This window comes from Oryzias latipes, chromosome 16 (assembly GCF_002234675.1).
Source record: "Oryzias latipes chromosome 16, ASM223467v1".
Classification (NCBI taxonomy): domain Eukaryota; kingdom Metazoa; phylum Chordata; class Actinopteri; order Beloniformes; family Adrianichthyidae; genus Oryzias; species Oryzias latipes.
Window position 1 is genome coordinate 18,903,801 of NC_019874.2, and position 24,645 is coordinate 18,928,445.

The 24,645-nt window shown below is 37.6% G+C and overlaps 1 protein-coding gene across 8 annotated transcripts; it reads right to left on the bottom strand.

Annotated features, from left to right (window-relative positions):
• Window positions 1-1,270: 1,270 nt before the first annotated feature.
• On the bottom strand, window positions 1,271-23,396 carry ca14 (carbonic anhydrase 14). 8 transcript variants are annotated; one of them, XM_023964065.1, is made up of 16 exons: window positions 23,207-23,395; window positions 22,925-22,948; window positions 19,262-19,441; window positions 18,918-19,063; window positions 18,608-18,703; window positions 18,429-18,495; window positions 18,139-18,296; window positions 17,150-17,276; window positions 16,332-16,355; window positions 16,148-16,232; window positions 15,968-16,009; window positions 14,753-14,806; window positions 11,471-13,763; window positions 11,002-11,325; window positions 9,029-10,868; window positions 1,271-2,182 (listed from the first exon to the last, which is right to left on the bottom strand). In XM_023964065.1, exons 1-13 carry the CDS (start codon window positions 23,274-23,276, stop codon window positions 13,652-13,654), a joined length of 1,185 nt encoding a protein of 394 aa, XP_023819833.1. In that variant the 5' UTR covers window positions 23,277-23,395; the 3' UTR covers window positions 1,271-2,182; window positions 9,029-10,868; window positions 11,002-11,325; window positions 11,471-13,651. The 8 variants fall into 8 exon arrangements, with proteins under 8 accessions (XP_023819833.1, XP_023819834.1, XP_023819832.1 ...); XM_023964066.1 differs by lacking the exon at window positions 9,029-10,868; XM_023964064.1 differs by having other exon boundaries at window positions 9,059-11,325.
• Window positions 23,397-24,645: the final 1,249 nt, after the last annotated feature.

Consider the following 24,645-nt stretch of genomic DNA (forward strand, 5'->3'; position numbering starts at 1 on the left):
TGTGTCCCCACCCATCCCAGTGTCTGATGAAGCTTTTTGGATGAGTGCTGCGACATTTCAAGAACAGTCTTTTTTCCAGGTGCCATGACTTAACTTCAGAGAATCTTCAAACTGATTTTCAAAGAGACTAAAAGCTTAACAACATAGAAAGGAAAAAAGTACTGGTACGATTTTAACAATAAAATATAGTAACAATAACAGTAACACCATAAAGCACAGAACTACGGAGCCCGCCGGGCTCCGTACAGAACTGTGGCATCATCTGCTTTTTTGTCTTCTTCAGTCAGGTATGGAAATTTTAAAGGTAAGAGTTAATAGTTCCAGTGGATGTTTGGTCTTGAGATGTTAGTTTTTAACAGTTTAATTTATGATTAAATCCACAAAAAAAGTCAACTTTGCACAAATTTGATTTTGTCTTCCTAAACTAAGATTACATTTGAAAATGATCATTTTCAAATGAACATTTTTAGAAACAGCATTTCAAAATTTGACCCCAATTTGAAGACTACAGTTTTAAAAGTGAAACTCACAAATATTTTTCTAGAGTTATTTCTAAAACCAATGAATGAGATTGTTTACTGTGAGAACATCTATTCCATCTTCATTGCTATCTTTTAAATCATGTTTTTATTTAATAAAAGACTGCTTTTTTAATTTAGTGACAAAATGTCCAGTGAACTTAAAATTTGTGAGCCAAATCATGGAAATCATGTAATGCGCACAATTATCATAAACCTATTATAATGAATTAAAGTGTTTTCTTTTAAATGGTAATTGACTAAAATAGCAAAATCTCATTTTTTTCTAACAGCAAATAGATCTGTTTTTTTAACCCAAAAGAAATTCAATTATTTTAAGGAGCAACAATTACCATCAATGTTTGTGTCTTATCTCATCAATTTTGTAACAAATGTCTCAAGAGGTTAATCATAACCCTTGTGCTATCTTGTGGGATCCAGATGACCCCACCCTTACATTGACGTGTTCTCCCTACCATGACAAAGGTGGATAAAGGATGAGAGCATTTCATGTAATCCATGGACACCAGTGAAGATCAAAAATCATTGAAGAAAAAAGGTTCAGCGCACTGTGTTGTGGGGTCCAGATGACCCCACTCCCAATGTTAAGATGTCTCCAAGGCACGTTAATGTTGGGAGAGGGGTCATCTGGACCCCACAAGGTAGCACAAGGGATAACAGGTTTTTATTTCATTTTATTATCTGCATGAATCACTCCATCTGTGTGTGACAAAGACGTAGAGGCGTTTGGATCCATGTGCAATTGTGTTTTTATTTGACAAACACATACATGGCTCAAACATATGGTCAAGGAGCAGATAAGTGAACTGGCAAACAAACAGGTAAGGGCAAGGGAGAGCGAAGTCAAAGCAGGAGAGGGTCAAAATACACAAATGGCTAAACAGAGTCATTCGATTCATTCTGCCAGCAAATGCAAAACAGTCGTGGTAATTGCTGAGTGCAGAACAGCAGGTGGAAGGTCCTAAACATTGATAGGAGACGTAGTGAAGTTGAGAACCACATGAAAGAAAACATTAAGGAGATGGCTACCTCTGGTGGTCGGAGCGGGAGACAGAAGCTTGAGCCTTGACACTGTGATTCTTTCATTGTTATTTTTATTTTTAGTCAACACTCACTGCCTGAACTTGAACTTTTTATTAGGCCTTACAGTCTAGAGCAGTATCATTGGGTTTGACATTTTTAGCATTTGCCTCAAAATGAACAGGTACACACTTGTTGTCCACTTTATCACAGGCCAGAATCAGACGTTTGGTTTCTTGTTTGACACTTGTAACCACACACTTTTTATCAACCGTCACAGTGAAAAAGGTAAAATCCTCTTTGCTGATGCACAGGTTCCTGTCGAACACCTTCCCTCCTGCAGCTGAGCAAACAGCAATCAGCCTGGCACGTTCTTCATTAGGAATGAACGACTGAATGGGTCTGTTGCACAGTTTTTTGTCCATGATGAATTTCTGCCAACTGTTCTGGTCATTTGTTGTGGGACTTCCAGGGGGAGCATGGTGTCTGAGGAATGTGTCATGAGCATTGTTGTTGATGGAGGGCTGGCACGGTACATCATTGTGAGCTGATGCTTGCTGACCAATCAGGATGCAGGCAGCAAGTAAGATAAAACATCTGAGAGCAGCCATCACTGAGCAGTTCTGCAATAAAAAATGACAAGAAGAAATAATGGCCTCAGAAGTCTGTAAAATCAACTATTCACAAACTACTTGCATGCATCTTTACCTCTACAACCTTTCATCAACTTTTCAACAATTTCAATAATGAGCATACTGTAAATTTAGTGATAAATTCTGGCAGTCCACTGGAACAGTACAACAAGAGTGTCAAAAATGTAAACTTTCCACGCAACATGCAGTTGAGATATTATTCTGATATTTCTAGATTTGACATTGTGATTCACAAGGAATATCATACACAATTTAAATGTGGATCAGCAACTTTCAGGTATAGAAACAGATACAATGTTGTTTTTTTTTGCTGTTCTTTTTCGCAGTGCTTTCGTATGTTTGCTTAGATTTATTTATTCTCTCGTATGCCTTTTAAAGGGGAATGGACAAAAGCGTCCTCTAAATGGATTCATAGAAACTGTGACCCTTGTTGATGTTGATGATGTCTTTAATCTTTTGTTTTAATAATTTGTGCGCTTAGGTCGATTAAAATCTTTCTCCCACATGACTTCAATGTTTGATGTCATGTCATCTTCACCCAATATGTGGAGCCTATCCCAGCAACTGCTGGACGAAGGCGGGGTATGGTATGGTTTGCCAGTCCATCGCACTACCGCACCACACTCACATGTATAGCTTTAGATCTGCCAATTGACCTACAACGCATATTTTAAAATTGTGGGAGAAACCCACACATGCACGGACAGAACATGCAAACTTCACACAGAAAGGTCTCAGTCAGCATTCGAACCAAGGCCTTGTCGATGCAGTGAGAGAGCTAAACAAGTTTTGATTCCATCAAAATATAAAAATAGTTTAACACAACTACATTCAGTCACGCACCTTTGCTTGACTCAGTGTTGATTGGTTTACCTGCAGCAGCTATAATCACTCTGGTGTCCCGCTTGCTGTCACACTGCTACTGAGCTGAGCAGAGTACTTTATATGTTGCTAGTTTGGGGAGATAATACCTTACTATCAATATGATTTGAATTAAAAGAAGATTGACCTAAACTGAAACAGGACAGCAACTTTAAGAGAGCAATTTGAATATGCAAAAAAATAGAAGTTTCTGACTTTTATCAAAGATCAAAAGTACTGATATTGAATTTAAAGAACAACTTTATTGGACTTTGTTTTATTCTCATCAAACTGGAAGAATTCACTCAGTCCTCTGGTTTTAGAATATAAGTCAGATGCCAAGAACGATACTGACACACTTTCTGGCTTGCTAAATACTGGAATGAGGGGTGGTGCATACCCTGTATATACAAACCAAGGGCTTTCCATCTATCCATCTTCCAACCTGCTGTTACTGAGGCTCCTGGGGCCTGTCCCAGCTACTATTGGGACATGCTCCAGCTGTCCCAATAGTAGCTAAACAGGCTCCAGTCCCTGCTACTGTTGGGCAAAGGTGGGACACAGCCTGACCAGTTTGCCAGTCGGCCGCAGGAATCCAAGGGTTTTCTATAATACTAAAGTAAACAATATTTATGTACACGACCCCTGTTCAATAAAAATAAAATTAATTCATTATAAAAATCAAAAGAAAGTTCATTCTGACCATAAAGTCTGTTAAAAATCATGTTTCAATATTTGCAGTTAAATGAGTAAGAATCATATGTCTATAGAATCATTACCATTTTCATTCCCAATGATAGCAGATGTAGTATTCAAAGCAGCCAGAGGCTAATTTACAATGCACTAGTAAGGAATTTTACCGCCAGAGAATATCACATCTGCTTTACATACATGAAGAATTTTTTCATATTATCATATTCCGCCATAGGTGGAAAGTTTTGCATTAAATATGAGAGCTGACCACATTCAGAACATAGGATAGAAGTGGGGGGACAAAATATCAACATGAATTATTTAACCTTTTTAGTAACTGGCTGTAGTTTTTTTTACAGTTGAAGCAGTGAATAGCAATGTTTGTTGATTTCAACAGAAACATCATACTCTTGTGCATCCTGGTTAAAATATAGACAATTTTTTAAAATAAAAGTAAACTGACTGACTGAAAAGAGTGATTAATGATGTTTTCTTTTGTAAAGTCTCCTAAGGTAAATTTTTAACACTATTTGTCTCACTAGTACAGTGAACAGTTCAGGCACCCTTTTGCAAAAAAAAGAACTTCAGGAGTTTATTATATCCTTGATTTAGTAATCCTTCATAATTTCTTTAGCTAAACATTTAGTTAAATCAATAAAATGTTAATGGTTGCTCTGTTCATTCAAAACCTCTGGACAGACAGTTCCTCATATCTGTTCTTTATGCAAATACTTATAAGAACAGTTTCACCATCCCTGGAGTCAAACACTTTAGTCATATTAACACTAATTGACACTAAAAACGTTTTCATTGCTGTTTGTATTGAAAACGCAGTCTCAAGGCAGGTTTACATAAATGGGACAAAGAACTAATGTTTTCTATGTGAACAAGCTTTTATACATTTAATGTTTGGCATTTATTTCCAAACATAGAGTAAAGTTTGGAACATATTTTATCAGAAACACATATCAGCCAGTATTTCTGCAGTAAAATAAAAATGAATGCATTAAATACACAGCATTTTCATTTGATTACCCTTTATTTATGAGTGGGCACTGGTTACAGCAAAGCAGTGTAGCTGATTGTCACAATATGAGGTGACAAGAGTGGCCTGGTGTACATAGGAGGCAGATGACTCTTAAGTTCAGGAACAGGTTTTATTCTCTGGTCTCACACTCTGGCTGCACAGCTCACACATCCCTCCCTTCACACTGAGCTCCTTCTCTTTTATGGGCTCCAGTTAATTGGCTGGCCACAACCAGGAAGGAAGTCACATTTAAACAAACATTTCAAATAATTACAACAAAAGATAGAAATGTCTTGTAAATAATACAGTTAAAGTCCTGCAAATAAAGACATACATAAATCAACAAACAACTGAAATCATTACAACAATTGTATATACAAAGAAATCCAAATTCTTTCCACTTCCTGTGCCCAACTATTAAACAGGAAGGAAAGGCCTTGGCCACCATTTTGTTCCTTGGGCAACAAGAAGAGAGGGTGAGAAACATTACAAAAATAAAAGAAGTCTTAAACATGTTGTGATTATGCATTATGTGTCTAAAAGTGATGAATTATGATAGACCGGTGACAAGTAGATAACTACTTTGTCACACTGATGAAATTAAAAAAGCTTAGTTAAAAATGGTTCGACAATTGCAGGCTTGAACACAATTCTTTAAACACAATTTCTAGCAACTGTAGGCATACAGTTTGTTCACTTTGTTAGATATAAAGTTCCATTCATCCTAGCGTAGTGGAGCACCGCAGCCTCTGGCATTATTGTCCGGCGTTGCATCATGACGGTGGACAGGTAGGTAATGTTTGTCAAGTTTGTCACAGGCCAGGATCAGAAGTTTGTTTTCTCTTTCGACACTTTTGACATGACAGGTTTTCACATCGTTTATCACAGTGTAAAAATTGAACTTCCGCTGGCTGATGCACAGATTCCTGCAGTACACTTCCCTCCTCCTGTTGTGCAGACATTTTTCATGTCATTCTGGTCCTCTGGAAGAAGAAAGGACTGTAGGGTTCTGTGACAGAGTCTAAGTCTCCTAATTAATCTCTCCCATTCAGTCTTCTTGTCAGGATTTGCAGAACTGTGGATAGAATGTGGTGGATGACAAATGTGTTGTAGCCATTGTTATCGTGGGATGTCTGGCAGGGTGCACTGTTGTAGGAAGAGGTTTGCTGCCCAAGGCAAACTGCGACAAAGATAAGGAGAAAAACTGTGCGAGCAACCATCACTCAGGAGTTCTGAAGAACAAAGCTACGGATGAAAAACATCACATTTGGCTTTGGTAAAAAATGCATTCCTGCTTGCTTTTGTTAGGCTGTAGACGTAATATTTTTATTTGTGTGCTTTTAGAGTATTTTCTGGCTCTGTTTTCTTTGTTTTTGTGCTGGAGTGTGCTCTGTCTTTCTTTTTCTTCCCCTCACATGTGTGTAGATTCAGTCATTCATCTTCTTCTGTTTGTTTCCTTTCTGGGACACGTGGCTGCCAAAGCCTATCCCGGCCACTCATAGGCGAAGACAGGGGACACCCCGGACAGGTCACCAGTCTGCCACAGGGTAGAGTGTCCACAATCAAACACTCACGCAGTGTAACATTCACACCTAGGGACAATTTAGATTAACCAATTAACCTATGAAGCATGTTTTAGGACGTTGGGAGGAAGCCGGAGTCATGCAAACTCCACACAGAAAGGTCCCCCATTGATGTTCTGGTTCAGGTCCCCAAGTCGGGAGTTGAACCGGGAGCCTTCTTGCAGTGAGGCAAGAGCGCTTACCACTGCACGTGCAGCCTCAGTGTGTAGATCAGAGCCTAAATTGTCCAGAACACCTGATTGGCTGAGGCCGTCCAGCTTGGTTTTAATACTGCCACATCCTCAGTTGGAACCCACTACCAGGTGTTTGACAGGTGGTGAGCTGCATGACTGCTCAGATGACTTCGCTCAACTCCGAGAATTCTTTTTACTGGAGGAATTTAAGTCCTGCCTCCCAGAGAGTGTTTTGATTTATTTGAATGAGCAGAACGTCTGCTCCTTTACTCTCGCTGATGAGTTTGTGAAAATGCTAGTCTACTTAAGTGCAAATCTTCTTTAGCCAAATGTTGCTCCAAATTTTACTCTTCCAAAAGAAAATTTGGTCGTATTTGGCGCCAAGTGAGAGTTAATTTTGGACACTGCCTGTATTCTTTTATCCTTGGAGCTTTTTGTCCTCTCTTAAACTGGACGCTGAACGCTTTGTTCTTTTGTCCACAAAAAAGTCAACTTTGCACAAATCTTATTTTGTCTTCCTAAGCTTTTCAAATTAATATTCATTGATTGATATAAAAAAAAATCAACTGTTGCCCCCAATTTGAAGACTACAGTTTTAAAACCAAAACTCACTTAAATCTAGAAAGATATTAGAGGATTTTTTTTCTTAAACCAATTAATGAGATTGTTTACTGTGAGAATGTCTATTCCATCTTCATCGCTATCTTTTAAATCATGTTTTTTTCTTTAATAAAAGACTGCTTTTTTAATTCAGTGGCAAAATGTCCAGTGAACTTAAAATTTGTGAGCCGAATCATGAAAATCACATAACGAGCACAATTATTATAAAACCTGTCATAATGAATTAAAATATTTTCTTTCAACTGGTAAATTGACTAATAGACCAAGATATCATTTCTTTCTAACAACAAATAGATCTGTTTTTTTAACCCTGAACAGATTTAATTATTTTAAGAAGCAACAATTACCAACAATGTTTTTGTCTTATCTCATCCATATTGTAACAAATGTCTCAAGAAGTTAATCATAACAGGTTTTTATTTCATTTTATTATCTGCATAAATCACTCCATCTGTGTGTGACAAAGACGTAGAGGTGTTTGGATCCATGTGTAATTGTTTCATGGTACATCATTTAGAGCTGATGCTTGCTGACCGATCAGGATGCAGGCAGCAAGTAAGATAAAATCTCTGATAGCAGCCATCACTAAGCAGTTCAGCAATAAAAATGACAAGAAGAAATAATGGTCTCAGAAGTCTGAAATATCACAAACTACTTGCATGCATTTTTATTTGTAAAACCCAACACATTTTCAAAAATTTCAATAATGAGCATACTGTAAATGATGTTAGATTCATGCAAACTGTGACCCTTGTTGATGTTGATGATGTCTTAATCTTTTGTTTTAATAATTTGTGCGCCTAGGTCAACTAAAATCTTTCTCCCACATGACTTCAATGTTTGATGTCATGTCAGCTTCACCAAAATTGGTGGAGCCTATCCCAGCAACTGCTGGACGAAGGCGGAGTATGGTATGGTTTGCCAGTCCATCGTACTACCGCACCACACTCACATTTACACCGTTAAGGCCTGTTCACACCGGGACGAATTTCGCCGGCGATTTTCGCCGACGTTTAACGCCTCGTGACTAAACAAAGGGCACCAACGAGAGTGTGCACACCGACGCGAAAAAACGCCACGCGTCAAAGCGTCGAAAAAAAAAAACGCCTCGGGTTCGTTTTTTTTTTTCGACGCGTCGCGTCGAAAACTACTCGACCAATGAGAACGGCGCTTTTGCTCACGTGTCTGGAGCTTCTGAAGTTACAGTAAAACACAACTTGGGGGCGCTCAAACACAAAACTGCCTTGCTGAGCACACATACCAGCGAAGAAGATGGACGCCGAGTTGCATCTACACAGCCGCGAAGCAATAATGACGGACATTCTAAAACATCCCCGAACCAAGCACCAGTTGGAGCTACTGGTGCTTGAAATATTCATGTTTTCTTTGTTTGATTCTGACAAGCGTGTTAATACTTGCTCTCTTCTTCTGAGTGAAAAGCGACTTTAAGAAGCGTAAAGTTGCGCAGCGCCACCTTGTGTACAGGAGTATTTCTGTTTTACATTAAGCGCCATCTAATGTCAGGGAATGAAATTGCATGTTCACTCCACTCATCGTCAGCGAAAATCGCCTGGGTGTGAACACAAAAAACGTGGCGAAAAACGCTGGCGAATAACGCCTGGCGAATATTCGTCCCGGTGTGTACGGGCCTTTAGATTCACCAATTGACCTACAATGCATATTTTTAGAAATTGTGGGAGAAACCCACACATGCACGGAGAGAACATGCAAACTTCACACAGAAAGGTCTCAGTCAGCATTCGAACCAAGGCCTTGTCGATGCAGTGAGAGAGCTAAACAAGTTTTGATTCCATCAAAATATGAAAATAGTTTAACACAATTACATTCAGTTACGCACCTTTGCTTGACTCAGTTTTGATTGGTTTACCTGCAGCAGCTACAATCACTCTGTTGTCCTGCTCGCTGTCTCGCTGTTACTGAGGTGAGAAGAGTACTTGAAATGCTGCTTCACAGTAAAATCGGAAGTGTTAATGCAGCACTTAAAGAGTTGATTTTAACTCTGAGCCAGATAACATACCGTCCTTCTCTACAGTGTTAAAGTGACACTTAACATAGTGTTGAATTTGCAGAGTTAACATAACTCTTTTGGGTGTTAATAATTGACACTGTCAGTACAACTGTAACACAAAAGTGTTGCAAAACCCCCACAGTCATTTTTAACTCTGCACATTTTGACACAGAGCATTAACACCAACTCTTACACTTACACTTGCTGTTGTAACAATTTTGAAAGAGTCTGATCAGTTTGACTATGAAGATTTAAATTTAAATTCTTACCATCCATGTGATTTGAATTAAAAGAAGATTTACCTAAACTGAAATTTGTAGAGGGGACAGCAACTTTAAAGAAACAAGTTGAAGATGCAAAAAATAGACATTTCTTACATTTCCAAAGATCAAAAGTAGTGATATTGAATGTAAAGAACAACTTTATTGGACTTTGTTTTATTTTAATCAAACAGGAGGAATTCAATGGTATCAAATCAGCGTCTAATGCGGTTCTACGTTTTTGATCCATTAGGCGCTGATTTGACACCATATAATTCACTCAGTCCTCTGGTTTTAGAATATAACTCAGATGCCAAGAATGAAACTGAAATAGTTTTCGGCTTGCTAAATACTGGAATGAGGGCATGTGGTTACCTTGAATATATAAACCAAGGGCTCTCCATCCATCCATCGTCACATCATGTCTAAAGCTAATAATTTAATTAAATTAATAAAATGTTGATGGTGTCTCTGTTAATTCAAAACTTTTGGACAGACAGTTCTTCATACCTGTTCTTTATGCAAAGAACATTTTAACCATCCCTGGAGTTAAACACTTTAGTCATATTAATAGTAAGTAGACTCTAAAAACGTTGTCCTTGCTATTTGTATTGTTCTTTAGTAAATGTTTAATTTCTTAAATCATCCTTTCATATTCTTCATCTGAAGACTTGAATCTTGATGTCTTGCATATGAATAACAGGAACTAACTGCGGTTTCTCAAACTCATCTACTCATGCTTGCTTACTCATAGCAAACACTGAACTTCTGTTTTTGATCGTTTTAGAGCCTGCAGTTTTGTTTAATTTAGTTCAAAAGACTGACCTCTCCTCAGGATATTTTTAACAATAAAATGTTTTATTATTTTAGTTCTACACTTTATTCAATCAAGATGTCTGTTGGGCTGAATCCTCTTTTGAATACGTGAAAATGTATTGTCAAAGCAGGTTTACATAAATAGGACAAAGCTACTGTTTTACATTGAAATTGTGAACAAGCTTTAATGCTTTTAATGCATGTGGTATTTATTTGTAGTACAGATCTAACCATAAAGTTTGGAACGTATTTTTGTTCCTGAACACATATTTCTAAGCCAGCATTTCTGCAGTAAAATAAAAATGAATGCATTAAATACACAGCATTTTCATTTGCTTTCCCTTTATTTATGAGTGTGCACTGGTTATAGCAAAGCAGTGTATTGATCAGCTAAATTAGTCATTTTGAGCTAATGAAATTAAAAAAGATTTGTTAAAAATGGTCTGACAATAGCCGCCTTGAACACAATTTCAACAGCAACTGTAGGCATACAGTTTGTTCATGTGGTTTGATATAAAGTCCTATCCAGCCGAGCGTTGTGGAGCACTGCAGCCTCTGGCATTATTGTCTGGCGTTTCATTATCAATGTTTCTCTGAAAGTGGACAGGTAGGCACCTGTTGTCAAGTTTGTCACAGGCTAGGATCAGATGTTTGTTTTCTATTTCAACACTTTCGACATGACGTGTTGCTACGTTGTACATCACAGTGTAAAAAGTGAACTCCTACCGGCTGATGCACAGATTCCTCCAGTACACTTTCCCTCCTCCTGTTGTGCAGACAGCTTTCACTCTGTTCTTGTCGCCTGGATGAAGAAAGGACTGTACAGGTCTGTGAGTGAGTCCACGTGTCTCAATAAATCTCTCCCAGACAGTCATGTTAAGAGTTGAAGGACTGTTGGGTGGAATGTGATGCCTGAGAAATGTGTTGTAGCCATTGTTGTTGTGGGATATCAGGCAGGGTGCATAGTTGTGCTGCCCAAGGCAAACTGCGATAAGGAGAAAGAGACAAACTGTACGAGCAGCCATCACTTAGGAGTCCTGCAGAGCAAGGCTATGGATGAAAAACATCACATTGGGCTTTATTAGAAAATGCATTTCTACTTAAATTGTTCGATGCTTCACAAATGACTTGCATTAATAACAACTCATAAAAACAGTTAAAAAATATCAAAATGTAGCTGAGAGAACACACTTACCCTGTTTTTGTCAGCGTTGATGGTTCCTCTGTTAATTCGTTTCCGCGGTTTTTAGCTGTTGTTTCACATTCACTTCCCTTTAAGTTTAGTTCAAAAAAATATGTGCAATTGTTGTTCTGTACTCTGGGTGTGCTGTTTCATTTTAAAGTCAGACTGTCACAAATCTTTAGAATTAGTCTTTTTTTTGTGTCTGCAAAACCATCTCAGACATTTTCTCCAAAGCTAAAGGTATGAATTTAGTGATTCTCTGTCTTAAATTACAGATATTGGTTGCAATTATATCATGTCTTTTTTTTCTAAGAGAGACTTTCTTAGTAAATAACTACAAAAAAAAAAAAAAACTTACTATGTCATCAGCCAATATATTTTCTGCAAACTTTAAACTTTGTTCATAGTCAGGAAAGTTGGTTTGGTCGCAGACTATCACTGACTTTAATAAAAAAGACAAAAACCCTAAAAAACAACAAGACCAATATTAAATCTGGGTTCATATGAAATATTACAGATTATTCACTATTGAATACTCACTGTAAACTTGTAAATCACGTGAACAAAAAAATAACAGCAGTTTTCTTTTTCAAGAATAGACCACTGTCGTTTTGATCACAGAAAGAAAATAAACCAGTTTTTCTTGTTTGACCCTCAAGGCTCTGAAGGTCAAGTAGCTACAGGTTGTTACCACAAGTTTACAATGACTTACAATGTAATTTAGACAATCAAAATCAAGAAACTGGACACACAGTTTTATGAAACGTTGAAGGGCCACATATTAATGATTTTATGACAGGGGCCTCACAGTCAGTGGACACTTGAACACAGGCTGCATTTGGCCCCCAGGCCAGACTTTGGACATGCCTGCTATATGATCTGCTAGGCTGTGACAAAAGAGAAAGAAGATATGTCTAAGAACACTGACATAACCTTTGTTTATATTAGTATCACAATATGAAAAAATATAAAGGGTAAAGCATTAGACTTGTGTTCATGTGACAAAAGAATGACTTTCATAAGAAAGAAGAACTCCAGTTAACATTCATGTGTTTTAATGTGAAGCTGATGTTGGCAGGTTAGATAGAATGATTACAAAAATATCGATAGCACCTGAAGTGATCTGTCAGTGGAACAAAGCAGCACATGGAAACAATTCCCTGTTTGACAACGTAACTAGTACGCTTGTGGGTGGTTGATCCTGGGCATCTGTCTGTCTGGGGTGCTGCTGGTCTTTCTGGGGGGGCTCTCACTGAAGCATTCAAGGTGATCAAGTTCATATCAGGAAACACAATGATTCAGCTTACATGTTCATTCCTACTGGTTAAACACGGGCATGGTGGATGTTTAATTTGTTAATTTGTTGGACGCGTAATCCCATGTATTCATGTCAGTGAGCACGAGAAGGGGCGGTCGGAGTGATGTGTGGCAGGAAGTCTTCTATAGATACTGTGAACTTGTACGGACATGATTAAGAATTATAAGCAGTTGTATGGATGCCGCGTGATAGTGTGTGTACATGTGTGTATGAGCATCAACGCATGTAATGGAAGTTACATTTGACACCGTTCCCATACCCCCCCCCCCCCTCTCAGCACCTAAAACTCAATAAAGTACACTTCGGCTACAAAAGGGGTTCATATTAACACACTTGAGTAACAACAACCCCTATTGTAAAAGCAAAGCATGTCCAGAACAAGAAGCACTCAGCAGCAATGTGTGTGTTCATATGCCGGACAGGACAAAAAAGAACCTGTTGATTTTAAACTCAGTTTGAACATGTTTGGAGAGAATCTGTAAAACCAAATCCCACGTTCCTAACCTCTTCACATCTTTGCAGTGCAAAATAAAAGTGAATTAATTCCACACAACAACAAAAAAAAACATTTTGCACATCAAGCAGTACAGTGTGTGTGATTTCATAGGAACAAAAAGGAAAACATTTTATTCCGGATTAAATTATGTATTTACATGAACATACCATCTTACATGAGGGACGCAGCAACCATGTCTTAAATGTCTTGTTTACATAAAGTGCATTGACTTCTGATGTCAATGAGAACTGTATGGCAGGCCCAGAGCAGATTAGGCCCCTTTGTCACTTCTGGTTAGGATTTACATTTCCTAGTTGCCTTTTGATAACAAAGACAAGAGGGTTTGAAGTATCAAGCTTGAAGCAAATGTTGCCGTCAGCTAGGGCTCAGTTTTACAGGATGGAGAGGGCTCATCTCTCCTCTCAGCTTCAGAGGTCGAGTTTAAAACCAAATCTTGTTTTTTCTGCTTTTCCTTCTCTGGATCGTTAATCCTGAAAGACAAAAATGAAAATGATGCCTTCTGAGATGTGCCACTGAAGAGCAGGGTTTTCATGTTAGTGCAGTTCCCTTCATTTCCAGGAGAGGGCCTCTCTGCTTCACTAAAGGTGACTGCTGTGGATGTTCATGTAAGATGGTAGATTAAACCAACCCAAACTATAATAGTAGTGTGTTAGCAAATGTTACCTCCTCTATCTCTTAGGCATATCACATCGTTACAAAGTCTTTTATTGTAAAACAAATAAATAACTGACCAATCAATGATCATTTGTAAGTAAGTAATTGTTAATCTAAGAACTGTTCCTTTACTTACATAAATTCATTTTTAGTTTTATTATAAGCTTTAAATGAACAGGTGAAAAAACGTCAAATGTTTAGTCTAATTTTTTTATTACAGCTCTGGGTGAAGGTGGTCAGCATCTTCATGTGGTTTGACCCACTTTCCTGATTGTCTCATCTAAGCATTTTCCAACAAGCTGAAGGACTTAGTATAGAAAAATTACAACCCAATGACATTGAATTTGGTCATTTCACTTTAGACCTCTAATATTTGTTCAATTGTGTTTAATTTTTACACTCATAACCTAACCCCATTGGGTCTTGCTATATTGTTTTTGGCATTCAGCTTATCAAGCTGCATGATTGAACTGAAATATTTTGGTTTTAACCCTAGTTTGGTATCAGATATTTTGGCTCTGACAGATATTTATAAGTTTGAAAGAAACTACAATAGAGTCAGAAAAACAAACTAAGTAACTAAACAATTTATGGAAATTCTTTAAAGAAGACTTTCACTGTGTACATTTCATGACTAAATTATTACATTATACCCTTGTTTTGTTAAAAAAGTGCGCAACATATTTGAGTAGAAATGCTGTCAGAAGTGTTAAAGTCTACCCGAAAGAGTTAAAAGTTAGTTGGTGCCAAAAAAAAAGAGGTGTGGCTAAGTTTTAGGTTAGAGGTGAATTTTTGGAACAGTGACCTTGGCATCGGAGCAGGCCGGTTATTGTGCAAGACGTCCCAGCTAGAGGTAGAACTGTCACGTGATGAAAAGGCAGAATCACACCACAAAATCACAAGAACAATCAAACTTCAAATGTTACACAGATGATGTGTTCAAACATTTGTTAAAAAAAAGGCTAATGGGGCTTTAACAGACATGTCTGGGAAAGTATTGTCAAAAATCTGCTGTGGCTTCTTGATGTCACATGGCAGGATCTCAAGGTGCTGATTTTATTTCTGGATTTTAATCTGATCAGACATGTACAACTTGTGTGAGGAAAACAAGTCAGATCAACAATAGCCGTGCCTTCATAAGTGACATGAAGTTCACGCTTTGAAATCTGTGAGCTGTTTTTGTAACAACAAATAACATGGACAACATTAAAGATGTGAGTCAAACGTTGAGGCCAATCACTGTTTAAGAATTTTAAGGGTTGATCAAACTCATGCAGAGTGAAGAAATGAGGATAGTCATTGTTCACATTAATGAATCAGCTGTAACACTGGGGGAAGGCAGGAGCTGGAAAGCATGCGGGTTACTGCAGAAGAGGTCAGATGATCAGATTATCCCAACGCTGATCATAAGTTGGCTTCTAGCTTTTCATGGTCTAACTCAACAAAGAGGATTATGCACTTGCTTACATTTCTGCAGAAATCCAAGCAAACAGGTTCAAGCGTTATTTGTTGTTCTCACAGGGAGCAGATCCTGCTTCAGGAAACTGCTGTTGGTTCTCTAGGTTTATTCCAAACATTTAAATCATTACTCTACTGAGATAAAATTATTAGAATGTTGTTTTTTTCTTACAGCTAACAATCTCACCAAATGAATCATTTTAGTTATTTTTGCAGAAACGACTAAATCTATTCAAAAATATACTTCATTGACCCTTTCATGCTCGACTTCATTCCATTTTAAAAATGTATTCTTGGATCTTGGATTTCTTGTTTTCCTGGATTCATTTTACGTTGCAAATCAGTGACATACAACATGAAGGGCTAAAAAGATTTCATATCATTGTGAGCACCCTAAAAAGGCCCAGAATTTGAGAATTTATATGCAATAGATTAGGAAATTATATGTTTGTCTCTGAAATGGAAATGGAAACACGTTAAGTTCAAATATCAAATAAACAAAACAAAAAAGGAGTCAATGATAGTTAAACATCTGTGTCAGTACTAGTATCAGGTAAACCACCTGTTTACCACAACTGTCTCACGGTGGAGGACTTTAAAAAATCTGTCAAAGAAAGGAGAGCAAAGTGAGGAGGCTGGACTCATCATCCTTCAAGGCTCCCTTAGCTGACTGTACACATTCATTTGCATTTTTTGGCAAACCCCGGTAAGTAGTGGATGAGAAATGAATGAGACTCTTTACCGTATTGTCTTGACAATGAAACGGACGATTACTGCCAGGCCCACACAGCCACACATCACTCCTATAACTATGGCTGTCACTTCCCCTGCAGGACACAAATGACATAGTAAGAAGATTTTAAAAACAATTAAGTACTTTGGGGGCATTTTATTGATGTGCATAAACTGCTAACAACTAGATTTACCAGAGGAAAGCTCCTTCCCCGACTCTGCAAAATGAACATGGCATTAGCAGTAAGAAAACAGTGGATTGGCTTTTCACTGTCACATTGTATTGTTGGCTAATTCATCCTGGAGGAATCAGCCACTCAGCTGATCAGAAATGTTTTATCCACTGGGTGCTGATGTCACGTTCCTTCCAGTTCAGTCACTCACCACAATGAGTACTCAACACAAATTCTTTCAGTTTTATCCTTGTCCCCTGCTCTGCCTCCCTCTTCTGCCTCTGTCCTATTCCACTCCTTTTGTCAGCTGGACTTGTGTAGCAACAATGGAGTCACTGTTTACTTTTTTTTTTCCTTCCAAGTTTGTCTTTTTGATTAACATGCAAAGCAACATGGCTCACTTTTTGCTTTCTCTCTAACTCCTTGTATTTTTGCTTTCCCTTTTTTCTCTTTAAGCCACTGGCAATTCTTAATCTTTCTCATCTTTTCTCAACAATCCTTTTTTCCACTACCTGCACAGCTCGCACTAATTGCTAACTTGGACTTGCAAGAGCATCTACGGGTTTGCAAAATAGTTTTGGATTTGGACCAGCGGTCAGCATAACCAGTGAGAAACTGCTGATCGGAGCAGCAGCTGAGTTCAAAACAAGTGACTGACCGATTTAATGACTGACTGATTTAAAGGAATTCCTCTAAAAAATGTACTGGCTCTAAATCAATCAAAGTAGCAGAAGATAAAATAAAACATATACACACTTTAGCAACATGCTATCAAGTGCTTATTGTTTTTCTGAAAATGGAGCACAGAGTACATCCTCCATGCTGTCATTTGCTCTGACCTGCAGAGAAGGAGGTGTAGATGACTCTCTGGTTGAGTGCTTGTGTTGACCGGTAGTTGTCCTGCAGCAGCATCTTCTCTGGATCTTCAGCTTTACTGGAGTAAAGTATTGTCTCCAATTTCAGCAGCTGCAGTGAAGATGTTGAAAAATAACACTTTCCTGGTGAATAAATCGTGGTACTTTTTTATGGTGCTGAATTAGTGTGGAGAAGTAAATTAAGTCAAAAGCAAGTCTGATTCAGAGAGCTAATGGACATCTTGACTACATACATGTTTATGTATGTACGTATGAACAATTGAGTCGTAAACCATTATAATTAACAATAACCATTATAAATCAGTATTTTGTGTGCACAAATTATTTTTTTGTGCACAGATAAGAAATTTATGCCCCTGAATTAGCAGTTTTTGTACATAAATTACTGTTTTAAGCACACAAATTTGTATTTTATGCACACAAATTTGTATTTTCTGGCCATAAATTAGTAGTAGAAATTGAAGGCACTTAAATACTAATTTGTGCCAAAAAAATGCCAATCAAAATAGTAATCTTTGCATACAAAATACTAATTTGTGCTCCCAAATTAAATTTGGGCATACAAAACACTAATTTGTGGCCACACACTAATTTGATTTCTTAATACAATGTCCAGGGCTCAGTATAAGATCCGTATAGGTTAGGAAATAATCGTATTTTTTAACATTGCTAAAAAAATAACAATAAAGAAATCAGATTTTTTTTAACAACCCTGCTGCTTCTTGAGCAGATCGATCCACTGTGGAACCACCAACTTCTATTGAAATTTAAACAGAAGCTTAAAGAAATAAAAACACCTTCCATTCAATGTGGTTTGATGATCACACAGAAATAAATATTAATCTACAAATATGTACCTTAAGTAAATGAATGGCACCATTCTAAATTATGAAACAATTACTCTTAATAAATGTGTTGTTGAGGGATGGTAGTTCTGTGCATTTCAGACCAACCTGTGCCTTTGAGATTTGAACCCTTTCATGAAACACCGTCCACATGACGCTCTGGTAGCAGGGGGGTGTTGTCAAGGAGCCGTTGTATCTATAGTAGCGCCCCAAGTCCTCCGGAAGCAAGGACTGGATGTCAAATGCAGGGATGAACACTTTTTGTCCTAATGGGAATTAGCATTTTTTTTAAAGTTTGGAACACGTGAGAGACGTTTACATGTATACATGTTAAATTTCAAACAATAATGTTGCAAAAAGTGAAAGGTGCCAACAATTTAAAAAAGGCAAAGACCTACCAAAGTGTTTGATTCGACTCAGGTAGTTCAGAATCTTGTTAAATGCTGGGTTGGTCTCCTCACCTGTCTGGGAAATCAAATTCAGGCTAACTCTGCTCAAAACACTGTAGCTGGAACAAAAACAGCTGATTTTCTTGACCTTTGATTGTAAGCATTGCATTGGTGTGTTGTGTCCATACCACAATGAGGATCCCTAAAACTGCCAGGCCGTCCTTCTGTGTCATGGCTGCAGACATGTTGGGGTACAGCTCAGAGTTATAGTGCACCACATGTAGCTGAAGAAACGAAGAACATACTAATGAGGAAGAAGCTGCTCCTCACAACTAACACTTGAGAAGAGAAAGACAGGAAAATTTGACGGTAACTGTACAGCAGTCTAATTTAAAACCAAGTCATTGACGTTTTGACATTTATTCTTCTTTCCTTTTATTCCTGGTTTACTTTGTGATGTTGTTAATTTCCAAAGTAAAGTAGTAGCACAGATTGTACCTCTGCATCTGCACTTATCCCATTCATGGTGTGTTCACTGCCTCGCTGGTTCGGGCCTCCGTTACCCCAGTGAAGGTGCAGCTGAACCGCAGTAAAGAACCATGGTAGACCCTCTAATCCCATCCATTCTGGCATCACAATAATCGCTGATCAGAAATGAAAGGTTAAAAAAAGTTAACTCTTTCCAAAGGTAAAGATGTCGTGTTTGAACAGATGATGTGCTTTACTCTTTACTTTTTTTAAAGCCTTGTGTCATTTTCAATTTGCATGCAGTATATGCAGAAGAGAATGTGTTAAAACATCCTCCAGAGAATCATACATGGAACTGATGGTCCCAAAGTTACCTGTGTGCCCGTTATTGTACAGAGTGAAGGGCTGGTTGCCGTGTTGGCTGTAGCCCAGTGGCCTCACAGGAGTCAGACTGGGATCAAACCTAGTCTGAGTGGTTATCACATCAACTGGTGACTGGGAAGTGCCACCACAGTCCGGAAAATACTCCGACCACTCAGACTGACCAATCAAACCTTCAGCGGAGAAAAAGCAGAAACAGTGATGTCACCTAATCACACAGCCCACTGGCTCTCTGTTTATCAGTGAAAGGCCTCCGTTGATCGGCCTCTAATTATGCAGAACAATCATCCCTCTATCTTCCAATTACATTCAAAGCCTCATGGCAGAGAGGGCAGCATTATTGAGGAGAAATGTAGTAGATATAAGTTCAGTAAAAAGAAGAAGAAGTCAGTTTTAACATACTTATCTCTCAAAGAAATCTTTGCAACAACATCATTTTGGAAACACATTTAGAAGTGAATCTACAGATGTAACATTGCTTATTGAAGTAACTCATGGATAAAACAAACAAAAGTAATTACATTCAACTTTAGGACAAAAGCAGGTTGTCTTTCGAGTCATATAATAAATAATAACAGTAAAAATTTGAGAAAATAAAGTACATTAGCATTTTTTTTATATTTTTTCCCATGTCAAAGGAATTTGTTGTCAGTGTTAAAGAATCTAATGTTACCAATAACGTCAACAGCATATCGAGATGAGATAATTCAACTCATTTTAAATTTGAATAATCCCACATCTTTGTTAAAAGTTTACTTCTAATTATTTTCCAAACTTTGTCCCATTATTGACATTTACCGAGGTAAATCCTGTCATGCAAATAGATCAGAAAACTATTGTGATGTAAAGGGATGTGCTTAAACTGCATTTAAATTTTTGTCATTTTAGCTAAACAGATTCCTCTCAGTTTTGTTAATGCTGGATCAAAACTAATTAAAAAAAGAATGTTCTCAAAATCTTTGAAAAACTATTACAACAATATAAACCTAAACCAAAATATCTGAAGGATGTCAGAGTTCATGTTTCAGTTGTTTTGTTTCAGTTCACACTGTATTTCAAATAAAATTAACAATAACTTTAAATATTATTTTGATTTTACCTGTTCTGGCCCACTCATATGACTGTTTAGCAGGCCCCATTTGGCTCAAATGGCAATTGATAATAAAAGTCTTATTTTTGCCAAATCCACAGCAAATGGAAGTAACACTTATTTGCACCCAGAGCATATAGAGAAGAAAAGTTACACTGGTGTGTGTATAATAGAAACACATGGAAAAGTCAACATAAAAATGGTGAAAGAGAGACGAGAGGAAGCTGATCAAAGCTTCAGTTCACTGAAAGACAAAGAGCTTTTCGGCCCTGGTCCTTGGCAAGAGAACAGAAAAAGAATCAAAGAAGCTGAATTTAAATAACAAGGAAAAGTGCATAATAAATAAAGCTGTTGCCATGGTTTACCCACCAACATACTACCTCGCATCTTTCAGTCAAAGAAAAATAGAAACGACGCCCCATTTCAGTGCAGGTTAATTAAAAGATAGATTGCCTGTAATCTCAAGAAAAGCCATTTATTGATTAAAATTTTAGTCAAAATGCAGAAAATGTGTTTGAGTATCTTACACTTTTTAAAACTGTTTAAGCTTTTAAATGTCAGTGCCTTCTTGAGTTTTCATGTCATGTTTTCACCTTGTCCAAGATTTCTATTACTCTGCTGTTTCTACTGACTACCATCATCAATTGACATTCCTTTTTTTCTCGCTTTGTTCTTAGTTTTATTGGGTTTATTAAGTTTATTTGGTAAAGTTTTTAAGTTTCTTTCACATGAGCATTTAGGGTCCCACACTATCATTCCTGGCATTGAATTTTCTCTGAAATTAACTCTGTTCTGAGATCCAGTTTCCTAAACAGAAAGGCTCAGATCAGACTTTATCAAATCTTTGTGTTCAGATAAGGTAACATTGAGCCAAATGACTGCATTGCACCCATGTTCTGCAACACTTAGCTGCAAAATGTGAGATTTAGGGAACCTTCCCTTCATTCAGTAAACTTCTAAGCTGGAGGTGAACTTCAGTAAGACATTAAAAGTTTGTTTCTTTTAATTTAATACCATCTTTGAAAAAACTGCTTGAATCTGTTATAATTTCTGTTTTTTATTCTCTTGCTGCCAAACTGTGGCCGTACAGAAATAGTGAAGGTTCATAACTGCTGAGCACGTCTTTTTCTAAAAATCCCAGAACTGGCAAGAAATATTTTCTTTTTCATTCAACATTTTGCAGAAATAAATAGATAAAAGTAATTCCATGATTATAAAAGTTTTGTTATCTCAAATTATTTATCCCCAAAAAAAGAAATTATAGGGATCCAAATATGAGTGACCCTCCATTCCATAGCCCCCTCTCTCAGATTCCTAAAACTGTAGTTTTCTCTTCATTAGTCATGCATGCATGCACCATTAAACAATCTGCTACCACACCACTAATGTCTGATACCTGGTTCCTCCCTACCCCTTCAAAAATGCATCCCCTTGCATTGCAATCAGTTGCCATGGCAACAAGAGGGCAAATATTTGGACTCTCTGCAATCGTTCTACGGTACCCTGGATCACCTGGCATGGTCCCCCTATGTCCTGAACGCAGCATGAAAACAAAGGCATGAGCCGAATGGAAGGAGGGCTGAGGTTTTTGTTTTGGAGATTCTTCTCTTTTGTATAGAAAACTGGTCATTATCACACGACGTTCCTCACGCTCAGCCTCACTCATTCAGCAGCTTTGAATGGCTCTTCATTTAAAAATGTATGTTTTATAAGACTCAGAAATTAGCTCAAATGTAGACATGACCAGTTCCCCAAAAACATCTCAACACGTGTGAGATGACACTAACTGAGCGAGGGAACGGTGTTTAAAACTGCCCTGTGTTCCATATGAACCATACATTAGTGTCCTGAATACATGCAGAGAGGGATCATCTATGTGCCCCATTCATTTCTACACAGTCATTGTCCACCACATAGGCAGCCAGTGTGAGTCAACAACACAATCAACACATAGTTTATTGTGCGCTGCAACAATACGGTGCCCGATTTGGTATGCTTTTGCCTCACACCGTCCCATCTCCTTCACCCATCCCTGTGCACCTGATTCCCTCCACCCCAGTCCTTTTACTTGCTTTCCTCCTTTACTCTCCTTCTCTTTAGCATCTCTGTGTGACTGCTGGGCTCACGCCAGCTTGCTGAACTGTAACTAATACAGACAGAGGGAGGAAAATGGAAACAGAGGGGGACACGCCGGGTGAAACAGAAAGAAGCAATCCAGCAGAAACTTCCACAATGAAGTTTAGTGCTGTAAGACAATGGTAAAAACATATATGAATTCCCTGCTCAAAAAAGGGTTTTGGAGAACTTGTTTGATTTTAATTCAAGTTTTAGATATTATACTGAAAGAAGAGGAACCGTCTCTTTCTCTGTGGCCCTATTTACTTAAATGCTGAAATGGGGTCTTTGGAACCTATTTTTTAATAAATTTTACAAGTTCGACATTTGATTAAGTCCAGATTTTTAATCACCTTCTTCATATGATTGGGCTTGTATTTTGTTTTAGTTTTTGTTCTAGATCTGTATCTGCATGAGATTTTCATCTGAAAAAGGAAAAACTCTGACTTACCAGTGTAGGACCAGGTGATTTCTTCTGAAAAAGGGAGAATAACAGAAGTTTAACGTTATGCATCTAAACTGAATGATAAAAAGCTAAATAAAAAAGTGCCTTTGCAGTTTAGCATTCAAAAGAAAGTTCTTTTTTAAAACTTTTAAAGCAAATGTTCTAAAACACACTCCAGATTTTATTTTTGTGTCTGAGCTTACTATTTCTGTGCTCAAGCAAACAATGAGGCAGTTAAATAAAGCAAGCCAAAATCGCATTACATTATTATGCTAATGCAGACCTTACCAGCAGAAGAAGCAGCTGCCTGACCAAAAATCACAAGACATAAAAGGACAAAAAGACCCGGAGAGTCCATGTTCGCCCTCTGCACCCATACACACAAGTGAGTAAAAAGGGACTGAGGGATGAGGACTAACTCAGTGAGGGAGAGACGGGGGAGTGAGGGACTGGGTCCAGCAATCCCACCTGCTAGACCTCGATGAAAGAACCGAATCTCCTCAAACATGCTGAGCTCCACAGCAGCAGCTATCAGCACCAGACAGATGGGCTTAAATTATTTCCAAGAAAAGACAGAATAAGTGGTTTGATACGGATGGAAATGAGGGAATAGGACTCAGAAAAAATCCATTCACCTTACACTGTTTATCTAAACATGAAAGAAGCTGAACTCAAAGTAATAAAGGTGACCTCTAGAGGTTCCATCCTCGAAACAGATGATGATCAAAAAAGAGGAAAAATACTAAAGGTCATGTAAATTTTAAGTTTGTGAAATATCTGAATAAATGAGTTTATTTCTGTCAATGAAGTCACACCGACACTTACTGGTATCAATAGACAAAATATGACCTGCATAAAGATACATAATAATGTTCAGCCAGCATATGGAGACACACTTCTGCAAACACTGTGTTTAAAAAAAAATGTATCAAAAAATATAATACGGACGTTATCACAAACAATAAGAAATCCTTAAAAGTGATAAACAATTAAATTGTATTTTTATGCTGAAATGTATTGAATGTGAACAATATTAGATTAAAATCCCAATTCCCCTTTTCATTTACGTCAGTGTCCTGAGCCTAATTTGGATGCAAGGTGTAATAAACTAAAATAAAATAAAAATGGTAAAGACATTTTGATCATTCATATCCACAGTTTGCTGTACATTTTTCCATAGCTTTGCTTAAAATTAAAATAAAGCTTTGTGGAGGAGCCACCAATGGGACTTAATTTAGGGGAAAAACATCGTATAAAACAAGGACATTTGAATATATGCACCACAGATCACTTAATAATAATGTACGGTCATTAAACATTTAAACATTTAAGTGACGTAGAAAAAAAGAACAAGGACAGGCTCACTTTGGCCACAAGGCGGAGCTCTTGCAAAACTTTAAACACGCTGAAAATCCACTGTTAAAATATGCCACAATAAAAATGTCATATTTTTAACGTTTTCAGAAATTCGTTTAAAGTCATGATATCTTATTTTATAATACAATGCAATATGATGGTGGACCACATCTTCATGCATTTCAACAATTCCAGTCAGTGATGTTTTTTTTTCCCTTAAATATCATTTAACAAAAAACGGTTTGATTGAGAACCACTAAATAAAAATTTAGCTCTCTCTCAAAAGTAAATGTATTTCAAAGACCAAAAATAAACAGGTGCATAATACAGGCTTATGAAAGCCCTGTTTTAAACCCTAGCTTCTGCATTTC